This window comes from Lathyrus oleraceus, chromosome 4 (assembly GCF_024323335.1).
Source record: "Lathyrus oleraceus cultivar Zhongwan6 chromosome 4, CAAS_Psat_ZW6_1.0, whole genome shotgun sequence".
Lineage (NCBI taxonomy): Eukaryota > Viridiplantae > Streptophyta > Magnoliopsida > Fabales > Fabaceae > Lathyrus > Lathyrus oleraceus.
Window position 1 is genome coordinate 493,982,194 of NC_066582.1, and position 23,569 is coordinate 494,005,762.

Here is a 23,569-nt window from a genome sequence, read left to right on the forward strand (position 1 = left end):
AAAAATATAACAAACAAAAAAATTATTATTACCTTCAAGTAGAATGATATTGAAACAACCAAAAGACTCAAAGCCATTGCAGATGAAGAAACCTGCAATAGGAGATTTTGATTAATCTCTTATTACCCTCCAAACAAATAGTAATGTGAATGCAAAAATTATCGAAAAAGCTCAGACTCACAATAAGTAAAAGCCGGCGACCAGATTTGTCTGCTAACCACAAAGTTAAAATCGTAGCAAGAACCTAAATGACATGTAAATATTGTTCAGATTATGGTCTGATAAATTTGGAACGTTACAAATTTAGTTTCCTTTCGGTCGAACCTGAACAGCACCGACTCCAAATGTTGCTACATCACTCGAAACATGCGTCTAAATCTCGGAATAACAGGAAAATACCACAAGACTTTTGCTGGAGACAACTTGTTCTTATATCGCGAGACACCGTATTTAGGACACTCATTTAGCGAACGTCAGAAGAGAAACCAAATAATATGAAGATTAGAAAAATACCTATGGTGTCAAAATCGAACAACTAACAACGAATTAATAGAAGGAGGAAACGTCGTAGATCTAACAGAGGTGGAAGGAGAACGCCTTAGAAGTAGCGAAAATCGTAGCAGTGAGAACCCTAACGTGAAAAAGAACGAAAATAACAGAGAATGAAATAACAAAACGCACAGTATGTTATAATTTTAATGTTTACTAAAGGGGACCTTAGAGGGCGCTTGTGGAAAAAAAGCGCCCTCTAAAGGGGGCCTAAGAGGGCGCTTATGAAAGCGCTCTCTAAGGCTTTCCAAAAGCGCTTTATAAACTGGAAATGCACATGGACTTATAGAGCGCTTTTTTAAAAGCGCCCTCTAAGGGTAACCTTAGAGGGCGCTTTCTAGAAAGCGCCCTATATTGTTGTCCCTCTATCTCCTCCTTATTTTTTCGCTTCACCCTAGATGGCGCTTTATTACAAAAGCGCCCTCTAAAGTGCGCTGTCTATTCCAGTTGTTGGCTCCTTATTTTTTCGCTTCACTTTAGAGTGCGCTTTTGTAATAAAGCGCCCTCTAAGGTGCGTTGTCTATTCCAGTTTTTGGCGTAGTGTGTAATATTTCATTGTATGGTACATTATTATTCAACAAACTCTTATTCAGTATGAGGTTTTCTCATATGGTTATGCACATTCATTTAATTTGTTGAGAAATATGGTTTGCGTGAAACTATAATAAACATAGGGTTTATTCACTAAAGAATAAGTACTATTAGTAGAGAGACTTAATATATAATAATACATGGAAGATAATGTTCGCTCACAAAGAATATATTGCATTGATTCATATATTTTGTTTCTTTTATATTAAGTGTTTTGTTATATGAATCAAGTGAGAGAATGTAAGAAAATTTTTATATTGATTATGATATTAATAGCAATTAGGAGTATTTCTATATTGACAATATGATATCAAAGAAAAATCTCTCCATTATATGTTCCATAAGAAATCATTTTAGATCAAACGTAACGTATGTTTAACGTATGTTTAATGGTTGAAATTATGGAATTTTAATGATGTCCATTGATGATTATGGGGCTATAAATATAAATGTTTTGAGGTCCCTAATCTCACTCACACGTTCATCAACCAATACCATTAAAGGGTAAGAGAAAAAATTTAAAAAAATCTTGAAACAACTTGCAAACACAATAATGACCGGAATTAACTCGATCGCTTAAACTTCCAATTAAACGTGTTCATATTATTCTACAATAAATTTTATAACTGCTTTCACACCTAATGAAGTGAGTCTCATATACAATAAATTATTGAAAACAAGACAAGACATATAGATCTTATCCAAAAAAAAGTTGATTGGTCTGTTAAAGCTAAAAGCATCTTTGGGCAAACATTCCATATTTTAGTATTATAATATGTGTGTCTGTTTTCATATTACAATATAGTTCTCACAAATTTTCTTTGGATGGAAGATGTATGGCAAACATGGATTTCTTCTTTGGTAATGAGAGGCACACATGAGTTAATTCATTATTCAATATACTATATTCACATAATGTTTAATTTCTACATATAATATGATTGTTTTTTTCTTTTACATGTTACAGGAAATGGATGGTCACTCGTTGGATGAAGATAGGTTTGATATAGAGAATGTGCAAGAACCAAGTTGTTTCATTTCTCAAGAATATTATGATGCTAATTCACAACAAACACCATCTCAATACCTTATGTCTTTTGAAAACTCATCTATGGAACCTTCTTCTAATAGTGCCATGGCTACATGTTCTTCCATCATGGATCTAAAAACAACAGCATTGAATCACAGTGAGAGTAGTGAGTTACCAAAAGTAATTAAGAAAACAAACAAGAATCGTAGAACTTCATCTGAGATACAAGATCATATCATGGCTGAGAGAAAAAGGAGACAAGTTATTAGTGAGAGGTTCATAGCACTTTCTGCCACCATTCCTGGATTGAAGAAGGTTAGTTATTTTCTTATACAACCTACAATATCATTGATAAATCATAGATTCATAATCAAGTATTCAAAAATTTATTTCTTATATAATTAATTAAGCTGTTCCAAAATTGACCATATGAACTAGTTTACTATTTATTTTATTTTTAATTATTTAAAAAACTTTTTTTAAAGAAGGGTTTAAAAAATTTCATCCGATCTCTTCTTTTAAATTTTTTGTTAAATTGTAAAAATCGTTGTTAAATTACGGAAGAAATAAAAAATGTGGATAAATTTTTTATGAAGATCATTTAAAAAAAATTGATATTAAAAGTAAAATATAAAATATCAAGGAAATCACAAATATATATAATCTTTAACAATAATATTTATTATTTGGTGCGGCAACTTTGCATACTCGTTATTTTAAAATTGGCTTGAATTCAAATTTTGAGTAGTTTTTAAAATGTTGGATTTGTATTGTGTGAAGATCCAAAATAATTCCTAATAAAAAACTCACAACCTAACTTTGAAGATTTAAGTTTTTTTTTAAGCAAAATATAATAATTATTCACTCCTATCATTATTATAAACAAATATTTTTTTCTAAATTCATTTAATAATTGAAGAGATTTATTAGATATTTAATAAATTTAAAAAGAGAATATTTGATTATGTAGAGTACAAGGTACTCTTGTCCATATCAAATACATTATTCTAAGTTCACAAATTCTATAGGCATTGAAGTCAATCATACACATATATGAACACAACCTCTATCTTTGTAACCTATTAAATGTCACAGCCAAAACATTATTTTGATATTTATTACAAGATCATCTAAGACAACCTCTATCTTTGTAACCTATTAAATGTCACAGCCAAAACATTATTTTGATATTTATTACAAGATCATCTAAGACACATAATTCACCTTTAAACATACTCCCTCCGTTTTTTATTATAAGTCGTTTTTGACTTTTCACGCGTATTAAGAAATGTAATAATTATGGTATAAAAAAGAGAAATTATGAAGGATTTTACAAAGTTGTCCTTCATTAATGATATTGGAAAGATCAATTGATATAATTGAAAGAAGAGAGAATAATAAATATTTAAGGGTATAATAGGAAAAATAACATTAATGACTCATTGATATTATAAAACGACTTATATTGTGGTACAAAATATTTTCCCAAAGCGACTTATAATAAAAAACGGAGGTAGTATATTATTTCTCAATGTCCATATAAACCATAATGTTGACATAGACTCATCTTCTTCTTCTTGACATTTAAGTCCTTAAGCAAACTATCATCTAAAAATTTGAAATTTTTAGTTTATATGATTTTTCCATCCATCATAAAATACATTTTAACTCTAAAAATACTTTAAAAGGGAGATTTTATTTTAGTCTCTATCAAGTTATTGTGTATTTCATGTAAATATTCAAGTACAAAAGGAGAGACATTAAAAATATAAAATAATAAATCAAACAGTACAAATAAATTAATAGAGTCCAAAATATTTATATTAAATTTTTATTTTGACACCAAAAATTACACATATACTGTATTTTACTGTTCAACAATATGGTGGATAGGAGGTGTCTCGTTGAAGAGTATTAATGGCGGTACAAATGTATGTGGATAAAATATTTTTCGCTTGAGAGAAAAGAAGTGTGGGTTAAGAATTTTGAAAAACAAAGTGTGGGCAAGTCCCACGTTGATTAAAAAAATGGAGAGTTGAACATTTATAAATGAGAGACCACACACCTTTCAACTTAAAATTTTGGATGAATATAAAGATCCAAAAAAATATGTTGCTCATTGAGAAAAATCCAAAAAAATATAAAAATATTTCCGACGTTGACCCTAAATCGACGTCCCAACAAATTCTAAACTCAAGAATTAATTGTTTTTCTCAAAATTGAAATTAAACATACACTAAATTTTAATTATGACCGCCTAAAATATTTAAAAAATTAAAAAAATTTAAAATACAGATGTACATAAAAATAAAAACCAAATTCATTTACAATAATGGTAAGTTTTTTAGTATATCAATTAATAATAAAATTGGAATTTTGTACTCAAATAACGCACTTTTTAAAAAAAATCCAAAATACTTCACTTTTCAGATTAATTCCCAAACTACCCCATTTTAAAAATAAAAAAAATTATGACTTAGGTGTCAGATGAATTGGCGTCTACTCTTAATTTTAAAGAGGGGGTGCCAATTGAGTTGGCTACAACACATGGTGTTGTCAATCCAATTGACATCCACGTGCAAAAAATGAGAGGAGGAGCCAATTGGTCTGACTCTTCCGTATATTGTGTAATTTTGTGTGTGTATAAATAGAGGTGTTGTGTGATTCATTTTTCCACAACTCTTTTCATTATATTACAAACATGGTTTGTCTTAATCGTCGCTATGGAAAAGTGATTTATTCGAGAGATAAGTCTCTGATGGAGATGCTCTTCTGGAACAACGGTTGTTTCGAGCAACTACAGAGTGAGTTGGTTCGTTGGTTAGACGGAAACATACCTGAAGGCGAAAAAATTAGAAGTATTGAGAGACTCGATGTCTTTCATGGATGGGTGCGAGTAAAAAATGATAAAGATGTTAGGGAAGTGATGTTTAGATCAAATGATATCAGTTTGATTGTTATAATCAATTAGAAATGTTGTTTTTAAATGTTGTAGTTAAGTATTTTTATCTGTTTTGATATCTATTATTTGTGCTGTTTATTCAGACCTGTTTGGTTTTAAGTGTGTTTAAGTTGGAGTGATGTTTGTGCCAGACCGCTTACTCACAACCCCTTATCCATCAAAATTTTCGGTTCACAGACAAACAAACCTACGACCTTAACATGTCAAACACCCAACCACAATACCAAGAGCATACCCCGTACCACCACCAACAAGAAGATCATCATCAAGACACCCAACATCGCTATGCACCTAACACATAACCCAACCATAGATGTCTTAGCCAAAACACTCATCAATCATTTAACACCAACCGTCTTTCCTCATACTATAACCAAGAAGCTCAGCCATCATAAAACCAAAACATGCAACAACCATATGGCTACCAAACACCACAACAATCATTTCAACATTTCCTCGACACATCATTCCCACCAATGTCTCCCTTCAATCGTTCTGGTCGCCCTCCAATAACTCAAACACAATCCAACTACTCTGGGATGGGTCGCGAAATCAGCTATGGCGGTAGCGCTTCATTGCAGGACTACCTGAATTTGTCTGAATATCGTAGACAATCTCCTGCAGGTGGTGGTGATGTTTTCGGGCCCTCAAATCCTCAAACATCTGGGGTGAATCATCAATGTGGGTTAGGGTCACGCGTTCTGGTAGCTAGGGGATGTGGTATCAGAGGTCGGTTAGGTCATACTGGTCAACGAACTTAGTCTTTTTAGTTATCGTATGTAAACACATATTAATATTAATATCAATTGGTCTGATTTCGACTTTTATCTAAAATGTATATTTTTAAAAAAAATTGTACATCACACATAAGTGTCAGGCCAATTGGCGTATCCTTTAAAATTTAACACACAAGCGCCAATTGAATTGACAGCACTAGGTGCATAAGTCAATTCAATTGACGTTACATCTTTAACTTAGAGAGCATATACTAATCCATCTGACGTCATCTCTTCAAAGTGGGGTAATTTGGGAATAAAATTGAAAAATAGATTATTTTAGATTTTTTTTTAAAAAATTGAATTATTTGAGTAAAAAATTCACAAAATTAATCGATACACTTTATAATAAAAAATCTAATATATGTAATTTTTATAACATTATTATTATTATTAATATATTAAAAATATTATTCTAAAGCTTAATAGAAATATAGACTTAAGACACCACATCCAATACACTCATTTAAATATTTAAGAATTTAATTTAAATGTACTGTAATGTAAAATGATTTTACACCGTCAATGAGATGATGAATTGATATTATAAAACTTTTTACACTCATAATGTATAGTAATTAATCTCATATTTTAATTAGACTTCATTTAACTTTTTATATTATTTTATTTTTTCAATTAATTACAGAACTCATCTATGATTTTTAAATATTATAAACTCATAATTTTAAAATAGATCCCCCTAAATATCACAATATAATTTATGTTTAATAATTTTTTTAATCCAACTTACATTCATTGAAAAGTCAATTCATATAATTTATTATATAAATTAAATATATCAATTATTCAATTAATTTAAAAATATTTTTTATATTACAAACCGAATGTAGTATTACTTAACAAACTTATTTATCTATTTTCTTAGAAGTTAATTATTATATTGATTACTTGATAATTGGTTTGCAACATTTATTTTGATAATTGTTGCTGATTTATTAGTGAAATAAATCGAGGCTATATATAATTCAAATAATTGTTTTTTCCTATTTATAGACAGATAAGATCTACATACTTGAAGAAACTATCAATTATGTGAAACAACTTCAAGAGAAAATAAAAGAGCTGGACAATCAAAACACAATGAAAAATAAAGATTCAGAGATACTCATCAAGAAATCTCAAGCTTGCACAAAAGAGAATGATAATGATGAGCATAAAGATTATTCCAAGAAAGAACTACCTAAGGTTAAAGCAAGAGTGATAAATAAGGAAGTTATGATTGGAATCCATTGTGAGAAACAAAAGAATATTATGGTCAAAATAATGGGCTTGCTTCAAAGTCTTCATCTATCACTTGCTAGTAGTAGCATATTGCCATTTGGAACTTCCACTCTTAAAGTTACAATCATTGCTCAGGTAATTTTTATTTTATTTTCTATAGAGTGAGAGAGTAAAGAAAATTTTAAAAAGAGTGATTTCAAATTATTTTGCAGATGAATGATAAATATTGCATGAACGTGACTGATCTAGTTAAAAATCTGAGGCATGATCTTTCCGAATTACGTGACAACCAGAATAATATTTCTGAGAGGACTACGTAGAAACTCCCATATGTTATTGTTTGTTTTGGCTTTAAAGTTTGTTGAAAACTGTATTTGGTTTCTTTCATTAAATTAAAGATATTGATGAGTATTTGTTTGTAATGAGAAGGAGAGATGTATTTTGAAAAGTTTGGTGAGCTTATGATGTAGAAAACCATATTGAAAATGTTATGCTTTTTTTAATAAGCAAAACCGTGTATTAATGAGAAGTAATAAGGATTATCAACCTTTAATATTGTTAAAAGTGTTTTTAAGTCATTCAATAGATGTAACAGATTAATATGGGATGTAACCGGTTTCTGAGTGTCACAGATTACCATTAAAAGAAAATTTATTTTTATGTCAGCTATAATCGATTACATGTTTAGTATAATCGGTTATAGGCCTGCGTTTTTGTGTTTTTCAGTTATGTAATTGTATATTTTGAGTCTCAATCACTTTGTAACACTTTTATAAATGTCTTGGAGACATCCTCATCTTTAATTAATAAAAATATTCTTCTCACCCTCAACTATCTCTCTCTACCATTATACCCCAATTTTTTTCGGACATTTTAATTTTTTATAAATTTGATTTCATTTTCAATTTGCATCATATGTACAACGTGATATGCATTTCATCATGAATAATGACTAAGATATCAGTCGGAATAAATTCTTGAATATACAGACAAATCGGTTAAATCATTCCTCAAGTATGTGCAAAATCAGCGGATAAAAATTTTGAAATCAAACTTGTAGACGCCAGTATTATTAATCTACGGTTCGCGTAGTTCAGCCTGGTGTACTCGTTATATTTTTTCAATGACTTTTTCAGTTGTATTTTAATCCGTTTGAGTCTTTTAACCGATGAAAATTTATTTCAAAATTAAAAGAAACGTTGTATTTTTCCAATAAGTATATTTCGTGTTGATCATTCTAGTGCGTCCGATTTAATTTTTCGAGCAAATTTTCACCCGATTTTTATTCATTTTTAGTCGTTTTAATTTTATTCTTTCGTCAGAATATTCAGAAAAAATATATAGAAATTTCCATGTTCTCATTTTATTTTGTGTATTTAGAAAGATGTGAATTTTATTTGATTTGGTTGATTTAAATTGTTTTAAATCAATTAAATCATCTAGAAGGACATTGTAGACATTTTGAAATTATTTGTGTTTCTTTGATTCAATCTTGACCATTGATTTAAAATTAATCAAAGGTCTAAGTTTACAATCCATGTACATATTGATTCCAATAAAAATTAATTATTAATTAAGTTACTAATAATAAAGAATAAATGAAATAAAATAACTCTCTTCTCCATGACTCTCTCTCTCATGAGCTGTCAAAACACACACACCAATTTTCCAATAACTTCCATTCCAACGGTAATAACTAGGGGTGGACATAAACCGCCCACCCGGGCCAACCCGGTGAAACCCGGAAGAAGAAAAAAGGAATTTGGGCGAGTTGGATCGGGCCAACGGATCAAACGGGTTACCAAACCGGGTTATAGGGGGTTCAAAGAACGGGCCGGGTACCAAAAATGTACCCACGGGTACCCAGACCCGCCCATCTACGAAACACAACGTTTTGTCATAGATTCCTCTTGTTCTCACTTCTCTCACTCTCATTTTTCCTTCCCATATTCTCTCACTCTCTCGTTCCCTCACTCCTCTCGTTCCCAGATCTTTCACTCTTTCATTCCAGTTACAATGTGATTAATTATTTTATTCCCATATTCTCTAATGTTTTCACACACTCTCCGCTCTATCACTCTTAGTTAGGATTTTTTAATTAGGGTTTCTAAATCTAAGGTTTTTAATTTAGGGTTTATGATGATTGTTGTTGTTACAGGTGATTAAAGGCTTTGGACCAGTTCTCTCACTCTACAGGTGATTAAAGTTTGTGTTTTTTTGCTTATATTGTTGTTGTTTCGATGAATCTCTTTGTTCTCTCTAACTCTCTAACTTAAAAACTTGATTTGTGCATAATATTTGATTACTTTGGGTTGATCTTTGGAAACTGGAATGTGACTTTTGCTACCCCTGCATGAACCATGATTTTTGGAACTTAGGTAAAGACACAACTCATGATTTTGCTCTGTTTTCACTCTGTTCCTTCATCTCTTTCCCGCAACATAAGCTACTATACATTATGCTTTATTAGTTGTTTGAAATATTGAGTTTTATGTCGGTTTCTTTTTTGGTTTATGTTAGAAATATTGCGTTTTATGTCAGTTTTTTTTCCTGCTATGTTATCTGATATTTCATGTATCCGGTTTTCTGTGATCTGCTATTAATAACAATTAAACTGGTTGTAGTTATAGGTGATATTTCAGTTCTCATATCAGTGGCTAGTCTTGCCTTGGCAAATTAAACAAATAAGGTATCATAGTCTTACATGTTTCTACCAAAAGTCTTACATGTTTCTTTTTAATTCTTAATAAACTCGTATGATTGAAAATAATTTAAGTCTTACTCATTACTTCATATGGTGTATTGGTTACCCACTTCCATCAAGTTGTCCATGAGAAAGGAGGTGTGCCATGTATTATTGTGTGCAAAATAGGTTTTAAAATAGTGCAGTATTATAACCCTTCCATTAATTGTTTATAAATTTTACATTATATATTGATATTTAGTGCAGTAATAGTGCAGAAGTAGTGCAGTATAAACTAACTGTACTATTATTGTTTATAAATAATCCATATTAGGAATTTTAATAGTCCATATTTATAAAATAGTCCATATTTATAAAATTCATTAAGCCGTCCATGAGAAAGGAGGTGTGCCATGTATTATTGTAACAAGTCCAACACATTGCAGTTAAAACAAAATTTGGTATAACAGAGAATCATAAGTTTTTTAGCATGGTATGTTGTTGTTGCTTACGTTCTAGTTTAGTGCATACCAAATGTATGGTATATTGTTGTTGCTTATGTGCTAGTTTAGTGCTACCAAATGATGACACTTTTAATGCTACCTTTTGTTTCTCTATTACATTGTCCTCTAATATCATCTTGAAACTGAATTTTTCTGAATACTATTTGAAACTGAATTGTATGCAAAATAGGTTTTAAAATAGTGCAGTATTATAACCCTTCCATTAATTGTTTATAAATTTTACATTATATATTGATATTTAGTGCAGTAATAGTGCAGTATAAACTAATTGTACTATTATTGTTTATAAATAATCCATATTAGGAATTTTAATAGTCCATATTTATAAAATAGTCCATATTTATAAAATTCATTACCGGAAGGGTTATGTTACTGCACTATTTTAATATTTGAATAGTGCAGTCTATATTTTACATTATATATAAAATTCATTAATTCCTATTTCATTAACTTTTTAAATATTGATATATTGATAAAATTCATGCAACTAATTCCATAGGATAAGGCTTGATTTATTATTATTTTGGTCTTCAGTACTCATTTTACAATATGACTTTGATTATTCTCACTGCATATTAGTTTTAATGGATCATGCTAATTCTGCTATGTAATGTATATTGTGAGGATACTGTCAGCATTAGCCAAGTAGTAAAATGTGTCATTATCAGCTATTTAATTATCTTTCTGTGATGGTTTGTTGATTATCGCTCCTTCATTTTTCAGTGATGGATCAGCCTAATCAAACTATACCTACTCAATATGTCATGAATGAAGTTGGTTCAGCAGCAACAACTGAAGTTGTTAGACCAGAATTAGTTAATATCCAACCTACAAAGAAGAGGAAAGCTAGTGCAAGTGGTTCTAGGAAATCATCTGCTTGTTGGGAGCACTTTATTAGATTACCAGATGACTTAGTTGATACACCAACTGCAGCTTGTAAACACTGTCACAAAAAATACCTATGTGACACTAAGACTCATGGCACCACCAACATGAACCATCACATTTTAAAATCATACCTGGATAGGACCACACACATCAGAGTATATGACTTCAAGAATTGCCTTCGACTTGCTTCATGCATCCTTGTTGAAGTTGTTCTTGTGTTGTTTCGCCTGCACACATTCTTCACACACTTCATTTGGAACGTCGATTTCCGGTAACCCTGAAACCATTTTCTTCTTTTAAAATCTCTAATGTCTTTGAAATTGAGATGGCCAAGTCTATAGTCCCATATCCATCCATCCCTGTTAGCTTCAATTGCAAGGTACTTGTGCTCCATCATATTAAGTTCAATCCTGAAGGTTCTATTTTGAGAAATAGGTGCCTTTAAGATTAACCTTCCATCTGAGTCGAGAACTCTCATCATCTTGTCTTCGATCGACACTTTGTAGTTCTTTTCGACCAACTGCAATATGATGAGCAAGTTACTTTTCATGCCTGGTATGTACAATACATTGGAAATTACTGACCTCTTGCCATCTTTACTCACAATCAGAACACCACCAATACCTTCAGCTACTAAAGTATTGTCATTTGCAAATTTTACCATGTTCTTCATTAAAGGTTTCATGTTGAGAAACCAATATTTCCTACCAGTCATGTGTGATGAGCATCCTGAGTCCAAGTATCATTGGTCCTGGAATCTTTCTTCATCTGTTATTGTGACCATCAACAACATCTATTATTCTTCATTATTTGCAAACCTTGCATCAGTTTCCTGATTCTTCTATTTTTCAGGACAATCATTTGAGTAGTGACCATACTTCTGAAAATTGAAACACTGAATGTGACTTTTGTTAGGTTTTAGACCACCACCTATTCCTCTACCTACAATATCACCTCTTTGGTTACTTTGGTATGAGGGTCTTCTCTGATTCAACCATCCTCCTTCTTGCTGATTTCGACCAGTCGAATTGTTGTAGCCTCTTTTACCTTTGTTGTTGAGCCACTTCCCTTTGCCTTTCTTTTCTCTTGCTGGTTGCACCTGCAAAGCCACGCCATTCTTGGACATGCCTGCAGCTCTTTCAGTCATTCTTTGTTCATGAGATTCAAGCATCCCTTGAAGCTATTCCTTTGTCAATATTGACAAATCTTTCGACTCTTCTATGGCTACTACCACTTAGTCAAACTTTGGAGCCAATGACCTCAAGATCTTTGAAACAACTGATCTAGATGTCAAAACTTCTCCACATATCTTGATTTGATTCACTAATTATGTGACCCTAGTGAAAAAATCAGTTATGCTTTCATTGTCTTCCATCTGAAGTAATTCATACATTCTTTTGTGAGTTTGTAACCTCACCTCTTTTACCTTCTCTCCACCTCCATATGATTTTTCAAGAATTTCCCATGCTTCTTTCACTGATTCAACATCACTAACCTTTTCAAAATTATCAGAATCAACACATTGATGGATTATAAAGAGAGGTTTATAATCTTTCTTCTTCAATTCTTTGTGTCCATCTTTTTCTTCATCTGTCGTGTTTGTTGCAATTGATGTCACTCCCTCTTTCATAAGATCCCAAAGTTTTTGATAGCAAAAAACAACCTTTATCTGCTTGCACCAATTCTCGTAATTCTGATTCTTCATAATTGGGAGACTCACCGAAAAGTTCCTGTTCGGATGATTCATCTGTTGGTGTAAGCCCTAGAGGCCAATACTTTTGGTACTTGTATCGAATTATTCATTAATAATAAAAAGGCATTTTCTTTATTATGGTTGATTAATAAAGTCCCTAGAATAGATAGTCCGTTTAATGTATTAAGTGTGACTTAATCATGAGAACACATTAAACATAAGGGCACTGTTCTTAAAGTATCCGTAGTCGAGCTTTAGTGTGAAGTGGGATAACATTAAAGCATTAAGGCTATTATGTTTGTAGACTGATGATCACATCTCATGGATCATGGATAAAGAGTTATCAAGTCTTAAACATAGGTATGAATATTAGGAGTAATATTTATACCGGATTGACCCGCTATGAGAATACTATATAGAAAGTTATGCAAAGTGTCATAAGTTATTCTCATGGTGATAATAGTGTATACCACTCTTCGACCTGAAACCACTATGGATCCTAGATGTAGAGTCGAGTGCTTTGTTGCTGATCCAACGTTGTCCGTAACTGGATAACCATAAAGACAGTTGATGGGTACTCCACAAAGCATGCTGAGGGACATGAGTGTCCTAGATGGAATTTGCCCATCCTGCGTAACAAGATAAATGTCTATGGGCCCAATATTGAACTGGACAAGGATGACACGGTCTATACCTTGTGTTCAATATAGACATAAGGGTAAAGGGGTAATTATACACATAACTATTATCACAGGAGGTTTTGTCAGATCACATGACATTTTCGTGACTTGGGTAGCAGTGATGTGTTGCTAGATACCGCTCACTGTTTATTATGTTAAATGTGTGATTTAATATAATTGCCAACGCCGCGAAAACCTATAGGGTCACACACAAAGGACGGATTGATGAAAGATAGAGTAACTAAGGAACACCATAAGGTACTGTCATACCCCAAAATTTGCCCATTAATATTTCAAGACATTTTTCAAGGCATTCCGAATCATTTTTATGACACTGATCTCAAAGGAACGAAGGCCCAGCTCACGAATGGCCCAATCCAGAAAATGGCCCAAACTGGCCTGTTCGCTACACGCTCGCCTAGTGATAACATGAAATTATTTGGAAGCACAAGTAAAAATGGAGGAGAAGAGGTGCAAAAAGGAGAGAAAAAGAACCAAATGCCAAAGCCCAGCCCAAAGCGCAAGACACAAATGCTGTGCCTGTGACGGACGTCACAGAGGGCGTGACGAGCGTCACGCAAAACAGCCTTGTGACGAACGTCACACATGGTGTGACGAACGTCACACATGGTGTGACGAACGTCACACCATCCCCCTACTTTTTGGGCGCAAGCAACGCCTCAGAGACTTGAAGAGACGTTGAGGAGTGTTGGGCCCTATATCCACGCCATGCAATTAGCCACGTTGAAGACCTTTTGGCAGCAGGCAGTTACTTAATGACACCAATATAAATAGCCACTTTGAAAACCTAAAAGGGGGGCTTTTCCACATTTTTCCTTTGCCGTTTTCGCTTTTGCATATTTTCTTTTCCATCAGCTTAGGCATTGTTTTTCCTACGAGTTCTACACTATTTCCCTTGCAATTTCCTATTTCCTTTTTCGCATTTAGTTAATTCTTTTCGCACAATAGTTTCTACAACGGAAACTATTGTGTACCTTTTTACCGGATCTAACCTTACGTTAGGATCTAGTTTATCTCCTTCGTTTTAATTTGTTGTTTAGTTGAAGAATCCAAGAACAAATCCTACCGGCTTGTGGTGGAGTGTTCAGGACTACTGTTTAACTTATTCCGAGTAACCCTAAAGGAAACCCTGAAGGAAAAGCCGGCGGCACCGCTCAATTCGATCCGATCGGCTAATTCAAGGTTGCAATTCAATTGCAAACAGGTTTGCGTTACTATCGCCGCTTTATGTTCCGAATTCACATGTGATACCATAATTGAATTCATAAATATATTTGAGGTTTTGCATGTGGACTTAAGTATGCCTGGATACCTTGAATTGTTGTAATGGATGCCGTTGTTTTTTCGCTCTGTTTTGATCTTTGCCCATCTGACCTGTTTTATTATAACCATGCTCTGTTTACCTGATACTATTACTGCTTTGGTGCAACTCTTGATGGCATCCTGATTGGTATTCTAACCCATTTGCTGAATTTTGTAAAGGCTCACATATCCCAGGAAAAGAGTGCTGTTTAGGCCTTCCACTTTATTTGTGGGATACCCTTATGAAGATCCACCCTAAATTGCTTAATTAATTTTAATGTATTAATTTTAATGTATTAATTTTAATGTATTGATTTTAATGTGGAGGTTCATCCTAATCACCTAATTGACTTTAAAATATGACCTTTAAATATGTGATCTTGGACCTCTCTTGTGCCTTACGATATTACGGTATTACGGTCATGTCCCGCGAATGTGGGGATACACTTAGCAATGACCCTTCGATTAAATCGTCATAGTCCCTCGAATGTTGCCTTTGTCCCTCGATGACCCTTCGGTGTAGCCTACGGTTAAATGATGATCGTCCCTCCGAATGCTAAGGTATCCTTACAACTGTTGCCTTCAATGACCTATCGATGACCCTACGATGACCCTTTTACATCCAAAGGATAAAACTACTTACTTCTCAATAGTAAGGACAGTTTTACCCTCATAAGGATAGGAAACATTCATAACGACCTTAGGAAGGTATAACTCTCAATTGCTGGATCATAACCTAAAACATTTTCCACCCCTCACACTTTGCAAGTCCTAGAAAATCACCACTTGGTATACATTCACACTAGAATCATTACCAAGTTATATTTTTCTAAACTGTTTTTTTAAAATCAAACGAGATAAATACTTTGTATACATTCATACGAGAATCATTACAAAGTTAAACTCTCTTTTCGAAACATTTTTAAACAATTCACCAACACTTTTCAGACAAAAATATAAGTGATCCAGCAATTAAGAGCCCATGGATAACCATGGATACAAAGGGTGCTAATACCTTCCCTTTGTATAATGTACCTCCCGAACCCAAAATCTATTGAGGTCTTTCCTGTTCTTTTCCACCTTTCCTTATTGGATAAAAGAAAAGTCGGTGGCGACTATTGCTATCCGCGACATTGCGATCAAAAGCAAAATACCCCAAGTCAGTTCACCGTATGACAGAACTGGCGACTCTGCTGGGGACTAACAAAGAGAGGTTACCTTAAAAACAAGATCACTTATTTAAAATTGTCTGATTTACTTTTAAGGGATTGCTTGGGTATTCTTGAGTGAAAGATCCTACACCCGGATCTAGTGTACCTTAGGTAAGTAGCAATAGATCATCGCGACTATCCGGCGTATACTGGAATGGTTAAAATGATGGCTACGGTTAATGTGACACTTTGGATGTCCTGATGTTCCTCATGTTCACTTGAGGAAAAATTTGGCTTCCGCGTGGTGTCACTAAAGCATTAACCAGACCTTTAGAACCCTAATTGACTCATCCTGGCCATTAGAAAGTAGTGAGATAACTGACTTCGGTTCCGACTGGGGTTGGTTGAGACTCGATACTACACTCTTTGAGATTGGACTTTAGGGAAGCTTTGGTCAACCACTTGGTGTTGCACTGAAGTGGACTTAAAGAAAGGTCAATGATTGGAGATCCTTCTAGAACCCGGTTACTATTCTAGGACAGGTTGAACCAACCAAACTTCAGTGGGGAGGGTACTTACCTATGGAACTCATGCAAGCCTTAAAACCTAGGAATGATGGTTGTATGACTTGCTTGTGCTTGTTGTTTACTTAACATTATAACATCATAACATCATAACATCATGCATTGTACTAACCACTTCGAGGACTTAGGGATTTAACTTTGCTCTGTTTTGTAAAAAAAAAAAAGTTTCCTTTTTTTTTTTGTTAGTTTACGTAAAGTTAAATTCCAAAAGTCCTTGAAAACATTTCATACATTGCATAGCATAACATAACATCGCATAACAGGTACTCTAAAGGGATCAATGTTCTCACGGTTTTCCTCCAAACAGAAAAATGGACCTCGAACAAATTGTCAAAGATCTCCATGCTCAGAATGCTCAACTCCAGAAGATGATCTTGAACTTATCCAAGGGGCAGGAGGAACTGAAGGCTCTTTTGCTCGAGAAAAAGAAAGACCAGAAACCTGTGAGGCACATTAACCCGGGAAGGAGGCAGTTTACGAAGATCAATATGACTTTAGCACAAGCACTACAGGGTATGCTAAAAGCAAATTTAATTACCCTCAGAGATCCTCCTGCAAAACCCAACACTACTTCTCCTAGGTATAATCCCGATGCCAGGTGTGCGTATCACTCCGATAGCCCCGGGCATAATACGAACGATTGTTGGTCGTTGAAGAATAAAATTCAGGATATGATCGACGCCGGAGAATTTGAATTGGATCCGCCTGAGACTCCTAATGTCATCACTGCTCCTCTGCCTAATCATGACAAAACTCTTAATGCTATAGAGGATGCCGACAGCGATTGCGACCTGGATAGCTGGGTCTACCCAACAATTGGTGACGGACTCAATAATTGGAAGGCTGAAGACACTATCCCGATTTCCTTTAGTCAGGAGTAATTGTTATTGCTATTTTAACATTTTAAAGCATTGTGTCTATGCCCGGGGCACAATAGCTAATTTTTCAAGGGTTTTGTCATTTTCATAAGCATATTCATATTCAATAAATCAATGGACTTTTTGCATTCAAAGATTGCGCTCTTTATCTTTCCTGTCATTTTTCAAACAAGCTATGTTTTCTTGCACACACTCACGTAACAATTTGCCGATCCATATCCACTCTGGATCCTGTTGGTAATGACTCTGCTACTGTTCATTATGACTTTGAAAATCCGATCTACCAAGTCGAGGATGGAAGCGAGGAAGATTGTGAAGTCCCTGGAGAACTTGCCAGACTACTGCAAGAAGAAAAGACTATACAGCCGCATGAGGAATCAATTAAAATTGTAAATATGGGTACTGAAATAAACAAGAAAGAAGTCAGAGGTTTCTTGGGGCACTCGAATTACATTGCCCGATTCATTCCACACTTGACTGCTACCTGCAAACCCATCTTCAAATTACTAAAAAAGAAAAATCAAGAGAGGGTATGGAATGATGAATGACAAAATCAAGAAGTATCTCCAAGAACCTCCAATTCTGATACCACCAGTTGAAGAAAAACCTTTCATCATGTATTTGACCGTGTTAGAAAATTCAATAGGGTGTGCTGGGGCAACATGACGAGTCTGGTCGAAAAGAGCATGTCATACACTGCCTTAGCAAAAGGTACCGACTGTGAAACAAGATACTCACAGCTCGAGAAAGCTTGCTGCGCTTTGGCTTGGGCTTCTCGCCGACTAAGACAGTCTATGTTGAATCATACCACTTTATTGATTTCTAAGATGGATCTTATCAAATATACATTCGAGAAACCTGCTGTCTCCTGAAAGAGTTATCACTGATAATGGTACTAAACTGAACGCTGCATGCAGTTCAAAATAAAACACCATAACTCTTCCCCATATCGGCCAAAGATGAATGGCGCTGTAGAAGCTGCTAATAAGAATATCAAGAAGATCATACAAAGGATGACAGTAACGTACAAAGACTGGCATGAGATGTTACCATTTGCTCTTCATGGTTATCGCACTTCAGTGCGCACTTCGACAGGGGCAACCCCTTTCTCTTTAGTCTACGGAATGGAAGCCGTCCCACCGATGGAAGTTCAGATTCCCTCTCTAAGAATCATGAAAGAGGCAGGTTTAGACGAGGATGAATGGATTCAGACTCGACTCGATCAGATAAATTTGATTGATGAAAAGAGACTTGCGGCTGTTTGTCATGGGCAGATATATCAGAAGCGCATGACCCAGGCATTTAACAAAAAGGGCAAGAGACGAGTGTACCAAATCGACGACTTAGTTATCAAGCGTATCATTCTACCACAAGGTGATCCCAGGGGCAAATGGACTCCCACATACGAAGGGCCATTTGTAGGTACTCTTTGGTGGAACCATGATACTTGCTACAATGGATGGCGAAGAGTTCCCGCATCCTGTGAACGCTGACATAGTTAAAAAATATTACGCGTAAAAGAGACCCGCTAGGTCGACGTACCTAGGCAAAAGTAAGGGCATCCCGGCGAACCAAAAGGGTTCGGGCAAAAATTAGGGATAAACATATAAAGACGTACACCCGGCAAGTCGAAAACCTGAAAAGGCGGCTTGAGCAAAAAGGGTATCCCGGTGGACTGAAAACCTGAAAAGGCGGTCCAGGCAAAAATTAGGGATTAAAGCGTATGACTATGCCTCATTCTCTGTCTGCTTCAACCAAGTTCAAGGGACTGAACAAGCCAATCACTTCTATCCGACAGCAGGAGATGAGATGCTTGAAGACATAATGACAGTAGTGGAGTTAAAATCAACAGGATTTTTCCTCATAGCTTCTCTTTGTTTGCCTGACAATTTCCTCTTACTAGGATTTCTGTCTCCTTGTACTCAAATTGCCTATTTATAGGCCCTCTTGCAAAATCAATACAATTTTATTTCCAAAAAGATGCTTTTGTTTTACTTTCTCTGTTTTGTTTGCGTAAACGTCCGTTGATTTAACTTGAATTGATATATGCATTCGAATATGATCAATGTTTATCAAAATACATGCATAAAATAACAATGACAATTACTGAAGGACTTCAGGATCGAGGAGAAGGTCTAACCAGGCTTTCCAATGAATCCGTTGCTAATTTGATTCCCCGGCAACGCCAGTTATTCCCTAGAAGAAGTTGGCATCACTAGACTGGTCATCTCTTCTACCCCCAGCCAGGCTCTGTTGAATATCTCTGCCATCAGATAAAGGTCAAATACCCCTAGCTAAGGAAGGGTCATCAATACAAATATCTCCGACCAGAAGAATGAGATTTATTTTCCCAGTAGAGTCCCCTGGAAGAACGTTTCAGACACATAGTGCATTCATTACATCATTTCACATCACATACCTACATACAATTTTCGTTCCGCATCATATACATTACATCATTTCATAACATATACATGTATACAATGCTCTCATTTATTCCAGACGCATAATTCACTCATTACGTCATTTCACAGCACATGCATGCATACAACATTTGCATCTCATGCATCATGACATGGCATAAAGCTAACTTTATTTTTCAGGTTAATTATCCTCTTGATACAATCAAAACAAAGGTCCATTCAGACGGACATCTTTATCAATTACATTCAAGATTCAACTATATCCCTCAGATACTGCCTAGCGTACGGTATATTCCGAGGTGTAGTCTAGCGTACGACTACTTTCTTCTTCAGATACATCTTTCAGATCTGCTCCATGTCAACATCCATTCTGACATCCTCCTAACGATGGCATCTATAAGCCCATCCCAAATATTCATTGCAAATACAGCATACACAAATACTATCAGATATGGCCTACCGTACGGTTCTTTCTGATTCAGCCCAACATATGACTTCTTCCACTCAGATACGATCTAACGGACGATCCATTCTGATCTTCAACTATCCCAACACGGTCTAATGTACGACCCGGTTGGACCTTCACTTCTCAGGTACTGCCTAGCATACGGTCCATCCTGATTCATCTCAACATATGACTCCTTCAACTCAGATACGATCTAGCGTACGATCCATTCTGACCTTCAATAACTCAAAGACAGTCTAATGTACGACCAAGTTAGACCTTCCAAATCTTCAAATACTACTCAAAGACAGTCTAATGTACGACCAAGTTAGACCTTCAAATCTTCAAATACCACTCAAAGACAGTCTAATGTACGACCAAGTTAGACCTTCAAGTCAGATTCTGCAAAGATAGTCTAATGTACGACCAAGTTAGACCTTCAAGTCAGATTCTGCAAAGATAGTCTAATGTACGACCAAGTTAGACCTTCAAGTCAGATTCTGCAAAGACAGTCTAATGTGCGACCAAGTTAGACCGTCAAGTCCTCGGATTCTGCCCAGATATAGTCTAATGTACGACCAAGTTAGACCAGATTCTGCTCAGTGACAGTCTAATGTGCGACCAAGTTAGACCGTCAAGTCCTCGGATTCTGCTCAGATACAGTCTAATGTACGACCAAGTTAGACCAGGTTCTGCTCAGTGACAGTCTAATGTACGACCAAGTTAGACCGTCAAGTCCTCAGAGGCCACTCAAATACTGTCTAATGTACGACCAAGTTAGACCTTCAAGTCCTCAGAGGCCACTCAAATACAGTCTAATGTACGACCAAGTTAGACCTTCAAGTCCAGTCATCAAAAACAGTCTAATGTACGACCAAGTTAGACCTTCAAGTCAGATTCTGCGAATACAGTCTAATGTACGACCAAGTTAGACCTTCAAGACCTCAAATACAGTCTAATGTACGACCAAGTTAGACCTTCAAGTCAGATTCTGCTCAGTGATAGTCTAATGTACGACCAAGTTAGACCGTCAAGTCCTCGGATTCTGCCCAGATACAGTCTAATGTGCGACCAAGTTAGACCCGATTCTGCTCAGTGACAGTCTAATGTACGACCAAGTTAGACCGTCAAGTCCTCGGATTCGGCCCAGATACAGTCTAATGTACGACCAAGTTAGACCAGATTCTGCTCAGTGACAGTCTAATGTACGACCAAGTTAGACCAGATGCTGCTCAAATACAATCTAATGTACGACTAAGTTAGACCAGATGCTGCTCAAATACAGTCTAATGTACGACCAAGTTAGACCTTCATCTCCTCATATGCTACCTAGTGACAGATACGGTTTAATGTACGACCCAGTTAGACCTTCATCTGCTCAGATGCTACCTAGTGACAGGTACATTTCTGAATTGTAGTCTAGTGTACGACTACCCCCTTTTCATCATCAGATCCAGCCTAACGGACGGCTGATTCTGCTCACATACAGTCTAATGTACGACCCAATTAGACCTTCAAGTCCTCAGGTGCTACCTAGTATGCGATCTAGCGTACGATCCATTCTGACCTCTCATCCCCAAGCACAGCCTAACGAACGGCTCATTCCGCAACTTGGATAAGATCTAGTGTATGATCCATTCTGATCTTTCCTCCCCAGCGAAGTCATCCGCCCGATGAACAACTCACTCTGGTATTCAGAGGCGATCTAGCGTATGACCCATTCTGATCCCTTATCCCCAGCAGCGTATAACACACTCTGACTCGGTACGACATCCATGTCTTCAGATATCGTCTAATGGACGACGCACCCTGAAGTTCTCATCATCAAATTCCCTGGATGGCATCTTTAAGCCCATCTCCATCAAGACTAGCTCCTGATTGACAAGCGCAAATTTTTGGGCATTTTAGTGTTCAATAATCTTCCACCTCCAGACCACGAATGGTGCACATACCATTCTACTCTCTCGGTTCAAGAATATTGAACAGGGGCAGCTGTCATACCCCAAAATTTGCCCATTAATATTTCAAGACATTTTTCAAGGCATTCCGAATCATTTTTATGACACTGATCTCAAAGGAACGAAGGCCCAGCTCACGAATGGCCCAATCCAGAAAATGGCCCAAACTGGCCTGTTCGCTACACGCTCGCCTAGTGATAACATGAAATTATTTGGAAGCACAAGTAAAAATGGAGGAGAAGAGGTGCAAAAAGGAGAGAAAAAGAACCAAATGCCAAAGCCCAGCCCAAAGCGCAAGACACAAATGATGTGCCTGTGACGGACGTCACAGAGGGCGTGACGAGCGTCACGCAAAACAGCCTTGTGACGAACGTCACACATGGTGTGACGAACGTCACACCATCCCCCTACTTTTTGGGCGCAAGCAACGCCTCAGAGACTTGAAGAGACGTTGAGGAGTGTTGGGCCCTATATCCACGCCATGCAATTAGCCACGTTGAAGACCTTTTGGCAGCAGGCAGTTACTTAATGACACCAATATAAATAGCCACTTTGAAAACCTAAAAGGGGGGCTTTTCCACATTTTTCCTTTGCCGTTTTCGCTTTTGCATATTTTCTTTTCCATCAGCTTAGGCATTGTTTTTCCTACGAGTTCTACACTATTTCCCTTGCAATTTCCTATTTCCTTTTTCGCATTTAGTTAATTCTTTTCGCACAATAGTTTCTACAACGGAAACTATTGTGTACCTTTTTACCGGATCTAACCTTACGTTAGGATCTAGTTTATCTCCTTCGTTTTAATTTGTTGTTTAGTTGAAGAATCCAAGAACAAATCCTACCGGCTTGTGGTGGAGTGTTCAGGACTACTGTTTAACTTATTCCGAGTAACCCTAAAGGAAACCCTGAAGGAAAAGCCGGCGGCACCGCTCAATTCGATCCGATCGGCTAATTCAAGGTTGCAATTCAATTGCAAACAGGTTTGCGTTACTATCGCCGCTTTATGTTCCGAATTCACATGTGATACCATAATTGAATTCATAAATATATTTGAGGTTTTGCATGTGGACTTAAGTATGCCTGGATACCTTGAATTGTTGTAATGGATGCCGTTGTTTTTTCGCTCTGTTTTGATCTTTGCCCATCTGACCTGTTTTATTATAACCATGCTCTGTTTACCTGATACTATTAC

At 35.6% G+C, this 23,569-nt stretch overlaps 1 protein-coding gene across 5 annotated transcripts; it reads left to right on the forward strand.

Moving 5' to 3' along the window:
- The first annotated feature begins 1,749 nt into the window (after positions 1 to 1,749).
- LOC127076668 (transcription factor bHLH18) lies at positions 1,750 to 17,807 on the forward strand. Of its 5 annotated transcripts, XR_007786854.1 has the most exons (6): positions 1,750 to 2,001; positions 2,108 to 2,485; positions 6,923 to 7,285; positions 9,309 to 9,346; positions 9,775 to 9,839; positions 11,081 to 11,442. XR_007786854.1 is itself a non-coding variant. In XM_051018374.1 (5 exons), exons 1-5 carry the CDS (start codon positions 1,966 to 1,968, stop codon positions 17,555 to 17,557), a joined length of 1,389 nt encoding a protein of 462 aa, XP_050874331.1. In that variant the 5' UTR covers positions 1,750 to 1,965; the 3' UTR covers positions 17,558 to 17,807. The 5 variants fall into 5 exon arrangements, 4 of the variants coding, with proteins under 4 accessions (XP_050874331.1, XP_050874333.1, XP_050874334.1 ...); XM_051018374.1 differs by lacking the exons at positions 9,775 to 9,839; positions 11,081 to 11,442 and adding an exon at positions 16,984 to 17,807; XM_051018376.1 differs by lacking the exon at positions 9,775 to 9,839.
- The last annotated feature ends 5,762 nt before the right edge of the window (positions 17,808 to 23,569 follow it).